At 25.6% G+C, this 7,177-nt stretch overlaps 1 protein-coding gene across 11 annotated transcripts; it reads right to left on the bottom strand.

The window, feature by feature from the left end:
• Window positions 1-4,718: 4,718 nt before the first annotated feature.
• LOC137819240 (tRNA dimethylallyltransferase) lies at window positions 4,719-6,962 on the bottom strand. Of its 11 annotated transcripts, none has more exons than XR_016517217.1 (7): window positions 6,602-6,841; window positions 6,401-6,515; window positions 6,279-6,322; window positions 6,085-6,195; window positions 5,901-5,993; window positions 5,303-5,440; window positions 4,719-5,222 (listed from the first exon to the last, which is right to left on the bottom strand). XR_016517217.1 is itself a non-coding variant. In XM_090297071.1 (7 exons), exons 3-7 carry the CDS (start codon window positions 6,281-6,283, stop codon window positions 5,186-5,188), a joined length of 309 nt encoding a protein of 102 aa, XP_090153197.1. In that variant the 5' UTR covers window positions 6,284-6,322; window positions 6,401-6,515; window positions 6,615-6,962; the 3' UTR covers window positions 4,719-5,185. The 11 variants fall into 11 exon arrangements, 6 of the variants coding, with proteins under 6 accessions (XP_090153197.1, XP_090153195.1, XP_068479132.2 ...); XR_016517220.1 differs by having other exon boundaries at window positions 6,104-6,195; XR_016517219.1 differs by having other exon boundaries at window positions 5,303-5,415; window positions 6,104-6,195.
• Between the last annotated feature and the right edge of the window lie 215 nt (window positions 6,963-7,177).

Raw genomic sequence — 7,177 nt, 5'->3', positions numbered from 1 at the left:
AATTTTATTATTACCATTTTTCTTAATATCTTCCTTTAATTTTTTTTTGTGATCAAATTATTTTCCTATTTATTAATATTTAAAATCGTTCTTATATTACTTGAAAAAAAAAAAACTCTCCTTGCTGCTGTGTGGATATTTTTTTTTTTCTGTGAATTTTTGATTTTTCTCATGTCTTAATCTTTAGTCTTTTAGATTTTGGTTTTTGTCTTAGTGGGAGAGTTTCTGCATAAAATACTCAACATTTAAGTTAATTATCGATTATTCGTGGTTAAAATATTAAATATTATTAAAATTTAAAATACGTGATTTATCTTATCTTAAAACATATATTTATATTTATAGTTTTTTTAGAAAATATATGTGTTGATAAACTTTATTAACTATTAATAGATATATATTTATAGGTTTCTCACATTTTTCGTGAAGTGAATGCATGTGTTTATAAACTTGTTAACCTAGACTTTATTCATATAATGTATTTTTATTAGTATAATAAACTTTCATCTAATCTTTTCTTAAAGTTATTTATTAATATGTATAAATTATTTATCTATGATTTTGTTAATATATGATTTTTTGTCTATCATATTTTTTTTAATGATATTTTTTTCATGTTATAGTAGATGATTGTTGTTATTTAAAACGTCCGTCTAACTAAGATGTCAAGTTTCATAATGATATCTAACATGAACGTTTTTATATATAAAAAAAATATTTATAATATTAACATTAATATTTATTATTAAACTTTGTTTATAAAATTAATAATATGTTAATGATGTTATTGGAGAATATTGATCATAGAGGATTCGACCTTATCATAAAGTAACTATGTAACGCTACACAGATTAAATATACTATAAAACTTTGCTTAAGAATGAAACACAGCTCATACAAATTAAATATATCACAATATTCATATTACACAAATTATTATCATATAATATGCAGAGTTCGAACGTATTTTTAATATTTTTCTAACAAAATATGGTTCCTGGGTTGAATTGATGAACCCATTTAATTTCTAAACAAATGTAATTATTACATATAAAAAGAAAAAAAAATTATGGTTCTGTGGTGTGATTTGGTAATATAATTTTCTAATTTTTAATAATTTTATAATTTAATAATTTTTAATAATTGTAGTGTGTAAGAATGTGATACTTGATTGGTATTGAAGTTTATTATTGAATGATGATCTATTTTTAATTTATTGTCACTATCTTTCAACCATATCTTATCACCATTTCATTTAATTGATTCCGTGATCAGAACGTGTTCTATATAATTAATATTTCTCTTTTAATTTTGGACCTCAGAATTTATTTTTTTTAATATATTATTATTATTATATTAGAGTGATATAAATCAAATATTTTTTATTTAAATTAAAAATTATCTTTAAATTTCCAATATAATCATATTAATAAATAATGTATGCAGGAATTTAAGGTATAACTCGGTTTGACTTTGTTAAATATTTTGAATATATTTTCTTTCCATTTTTAGAATAATTATCTATTAATTTGTTTACACTTTTTATACCATTTTTGAACTAATTACGTGTTTTTGTTTAGTCAATTATAACTTGTACAGAGACTAGAGTATTCCTTGTCTTTTCAGAAGTGTATAGTAATCTAATAGAGATTTACTACAAAATTTAATTATTTACATTTATTTGTTAAACTAGGAAAATTATTATTTTCATCATCTTTATAAATAAATTATTTAATAATTACTATATCTAGATTTAATCATTAAATAACTATAAGTGCCAAAAAATACATTATTTAATATAATATCTAAGAACATTTATGGCTTCGATCTAAACCTGATTTGCATACGATTTTATTTTTTGTGATACTCAACTTTAGTGGATTGCACAGTAAATAATGCAGTATTTAGTTAAGTAAGCATTTATACAATTAATTTTATAAAATTAATTTTACTAGTAATATTGTGGATAACAAACAAAATCTATATGATTAAACATGTAAAAAATTATTTATCTAATATTTTAACACAAATTCTATAAATTTGATATACATAAAAAAAATGTATTCTTCATTTATTATAAATTATCACTTTCTTAAAATTTTATATCATCTCTAAATTTTAAGATCATTATTTATATTTTTTCTCCTTTACTATAACATAATAAATATTAAGTCAATTATATCTTATAAGAAATCTAATAAAGTTTTCACTTCTGTTATATATATTTATATATATATATGGGGGTTTTAGTATTTATTTTTTGAAGTAAATCAAGTTATAATGTTGTAGGTATGATATGATGAGAAACATGAGTTTCTACACATTTAAATATTTACAGTGATATGTTTTATTATTGAATTAAATTTTCTAAAAGTATATTAGAGTTATTTATTTAGAATAATTATTTTAGAAAAAAGGATTTAAATATAAGAAAAATTGTCTTGATTAATTAATAAAAAAAGTTTTGAGGAAGAATTTGTTTATTTGTGACCTGTATTCTAAACACCATGTGAATATATAAAATATATTTATAGTTTTTAGTCCATGTGTATGATTCGAGGGTTGAAAAAGTAATTAGACTGAAAATTTATTTATTAACATATATAAATAATATATATATATATATATATATATATATATTAAAAAATCATAAAGCCCACAAATGTTCACAAATTGAGATTTAATTGACATGTCTAAGAAGATGTGTGTGTGACCTTTCTCTCACATAACCTTCCCCTTGTTTTTTTTATTAACTTTTTTTTTATTTAAAATAAATTATACATAAAAACATATTTTAAATAGAATAATATATCAAATAAGTGTTAAACAAGTTAAAACTAAAACATTTAAAAGATAAATTATAGTATTAATACAATAATGTCAGCTTTTCTCACAAAAATAATTCAATTTAAGAAATAACTTACCTTTAAATTAACATGTAATAAACTTAAATTGTAAAAACTCTATAACAGTCCTAATTTTTTTTTATAAGAATTGGGTTTATTTTTTTGGTTAAATAAAATTCAGACAGTTTTGTCCCATTGCTATAATATATAATTAGTATTAAATAGAAAATTTATTTGTGGTATTTGTTTGAAATCGTGAAGAGGTTACATGGGTATTCATAAAATGTAGTTTTAAGAAGAAGAAGAAAAAATCTATATGAAACTTAATTTTGTTTTAACAATCTTTCTATTTGAAGTGGAAAAAATGTGTATTTTGGTTAATTTCAGTAACTTTTATAATTTGAAAATGTTTATGTTTGTTAACACATTAGAATAACACTATTAGGATAACAACATTTGTGATTAATAGTAACGATTTTGATAAAATAATGACCATAGTACTAATAGTAATAAGTTAATTATGATCTTGAAAAAACTAATATGATAATTCAGATATTTTATAAACAAAGCAATTGATAATTTTTTGTAGATTTTAATTTTATTTATGAATATTTAGAATTTTTTAAAGGAAATTCAATGTTTAAAAGTTTAATAGCATAACAAAGATTTTAATAAATACTTAAATCTAAACCGTCTATTTTATATGAGGACAATCGTAAAGCTTTCATGATATTATATATATATATATATATATATATATATATATATATATATTTTATTTTATTATTATTATTTTTATTTTATTTTATTATTATTATTATTATTTTATTTTTATTTTTATTTTGAAATAGATGAGTCATAACAAGCTCATTCTCTCAGGTGTCAACTACAGAACAATTTTGCAAAACTTAATAAAGCCCAGTCATGTCCACATGCAACTTTCTTTTTTGAACAGAATATTTAATATTTAAGAGTGTTTATTTTAAGTGATGAATCAATTCATCAATTTTTTATATATTTTAATATCGATGTCTCACCACCCTTTAATATTTATTTGTTTGTCACAATGGTCGAACTACGTGGAGATATGAAAGCACTAGTTTTTTTTGGAGAAAGACACATTAGAAATGGTTTAGATAAGATTCGTCGTTTGCCTTTCGAATGTGGGGATGCAAATGCAATGTTGCATTGTTTAATGCTGCTGCGATAAGAAACTCCAATTCTCTTTTATTCCCATTGATTTGGATGTTTAAAATCTGTTTTTGGAGGAGGAAAAAGACATAAAAAGGGTATCGTGCTGACACGAACACGATACGTTAATCTCTAAAATATAAGTCACAACACAAAAATACATATAATTTTTAAAATATAAGATACAAACACAAAAATATATATAATTTTTAAAATATAAAACAAACACAAATGATACGTATAATCTCTAAAATATAAAATACAAAAATACAAATTTATATATTATATAATTATAAATTATACAAATTCACAATTTATCAAAAATTCAACAAATATATTTTAAATTAGATATTTCACCGATACGTGTCCTACAAATGTTATACGAATATCGGTGTCTGATACATGAAGATACCATTTAAGAAATGTGTCCGAACCTCAACATAGAAGAAAATTGTTAGTAATTAAAAATCTTCAAGACTGTTAGTAATTAAAAATAATAAAAATTTGTAGGAAAACTATTTAGTTCATTTGAAATATCAATTTAAATTCCATCACTCAAATGCTGACGTTAACAAAAGCATTTTGTTACCATAATCCGGTTCTGACGGACAATAATGTCTATGTAGTTTAGCGTTTTGCCGCATGATGTTTTAAAGTAGAACAATAATAGTACAAACATTCTTTCATTCTAAACAAACACACTTGCTTAATATTTATCATTTTTCTTTTTTTTCCTGTCACATACAACAGATCACCTATCATTCCTACACTTTTCTTTCTAATATTTCTTCCTTCAGGATATCAAATAGATTTTAGTGTCCACAAATAATTTTTGTTTAATGTAACCAAATAGTAGACACTTGCAGCAGGAATACCTGGCCAGGCTTTTCTGTTCTTCATCACAGAACCCAAGATTTGACACTGTTGATGAAGATGCAGGCTCCGAAGTTCGGTTCATTTTTGTGTATAACTGTTAAATGTTGAACATACGACACAGTTACATATATCAATCGGTTTTAAGTGGGGGAAAGGTAACTATCTACTATACTTGATCTTCAACAATTCCTTCAAAAACCAGATATTGAAGAGCTATTGAGTACTTTGCAGCTTTGATAATAGCTGTGTTGTGATCAGTTCCTGAATTACTCTTATCTTTCAGGATAAATGAACCAGATACATCCCCTTCTGCAATACAATGACAAGAAAAAGTGCATGAATCAATTAACTGTTTTATAAGGCCTGGTATGGTAAGCAACTAGGCTAACCTTGAATAGTAAAAGTGGTTTGTATCCATTTCTTATAGATGAATTGAAACCTTGGGGAGTCTCTCTGGTGAGTATGAGTATCTGACAACAGAACCTTGCAAGAACCTTTTTGACTGCCACAGAATTTAGAAAGAGACCCTATTCATTATCATAATCATCATATTACGTGATGAACTAGTTGAACAAGCTGATACAGAGTTGAGTTGCATGCAGTAATATTCATTCAATTTGCCAGCACCAGCAATGGACACTCTTTTTTTTATCAGCAAGGAAAAAATAAAGAAATATAAACCACTTCATGATGGTCCAATCTTATACATCTTGAACAGAAAGTCTACAAAAGGCCAAACAATAACAACAAGAACCCTCACAAACAGCAGAAGGAATCACCAACTCAACCTATCACAAGTCACTTGAAAACATATAAACTAAATGATCAAGACACCAATCTAAGAAGGGGAAACAAGCGGAAGAAACTTTGGGAGTAACCAAGACCAAAACTTCAGTTGAGCTTTTCATTTGAAAATATGTTTATTCCTTTGACACTAAATTACTAACCAAATCAATCCAAATATTTCCAAGAGCAATGGACACTTACTTTGCAAAAGTAATTGCATTGTGGCATAAGGCTAGAGTCTTGACCATGGCCATGTCTCGTCCGCGGGGATTGCAATATCGTTGTTGGCAGATCCTTTTAAGATGGAACGGAAACCAAAATCAAAATAAGGCATTCAAAGGGTAAGCTCTCAACAAGGCAGAAATTGGAAAAAAATTAAAATTACTTGTTATCAAAGAAATCACCAAAATCATCAATAAGAACTGCTGCAGGCAATTTATCATACAGGTGGAAGGCAGCAAAGTACTTTCTGATGTCTTCATCATCATTCACGTACCTCCAACAAAATTGGGTATGAGATAATGAAATAATAGAAACGAAATGAGGCATTAGTTAGAAAAGTAGAATTATGAGAGATACTTCATTTGTATACGGTGGAAGACATCAGAAGATGGATCAATTCCCTGAAATTCAGAAAATAGGAAGTTATGAAAAATGAAAAGGAAAAAAAAATGTAAGAGAAGAGAACAGAGATTCTTGACCTGAGAGAGAAAAGGGGGCTTGGAATCCAATCTTTGGCGGTTGGAAATGAAGATGACGTTATGGGAGTGAAGTGCTACATTGAATGCAAATTGAAAAAGCAGAGAAGTTTTCCCACTGAACATTGTTTAACAGCAGATTCATTCATTGGTAAGAATTTCAACGAAGAAGAAAAGTGAGCAGAGAAAGAGAGAAATACGAACGAAGAAGGAGGACCAGAAAGAAGGAGCAGATTTGAAGGGTTTTGAGAAGGTTGAAGAAGGTGGTTGCTGTTACAGAAGAACATCTCCATCATCCCTTCACCACCTTCACAGATTTTCCACTTTCAATTTCAAAGGAAGCTATTCCAATTCCAATAGGATTCAATTCAACAATTAACACCACAACCTCAAACTTTTGCCTATGGAACCACGTACATGAATGTATTTTTTCTCTTTCTTGATTCAAATAAGGGACAAAAGCAAAAAATTAAACGATGTATAGGCTTTCCCTTGAGAGAAGAATGAAGTTAAATCTTAAATGAGGTGTTTGTATTAGACGACACTAACTTTCTTACTCTTAGGTGTGTCCTCTTAAATGAGGTGTTTGCATTATATATACGTAATTAGACACTAACTTTCTTACATGATACATATTGGTGTAGTGTTTAATTAAAAAAAATATTTTTATGGATAAGTATTGGTGAAATGTCTAATTCAAATAATATTTCTTGAATTTCTGACAATTTTAAAAGAAAAAAACACATTAATTTTCTAAAACTTAAACTTATTGTATAAATT

This window comes from Phaseolus vulgaris, chromosome 11, assembly GCF_051622355.1.
Source record: "Phaseolus vulgaris cultivar YP4 chromosome 11, ASM5162235v1, whole genome shotgun sequence".
In the NCBI taxonomy this organism is placed as follows: Eukaryota; Viridiplantae; Streptophyta; class Magnoliopsida; order Fabales; family Fabaceae; genus Phaseolus; species Phaseolus vulgaris.
This window is presented reverse-complemented; position numbering and strand designations above follow the sequence as displayed.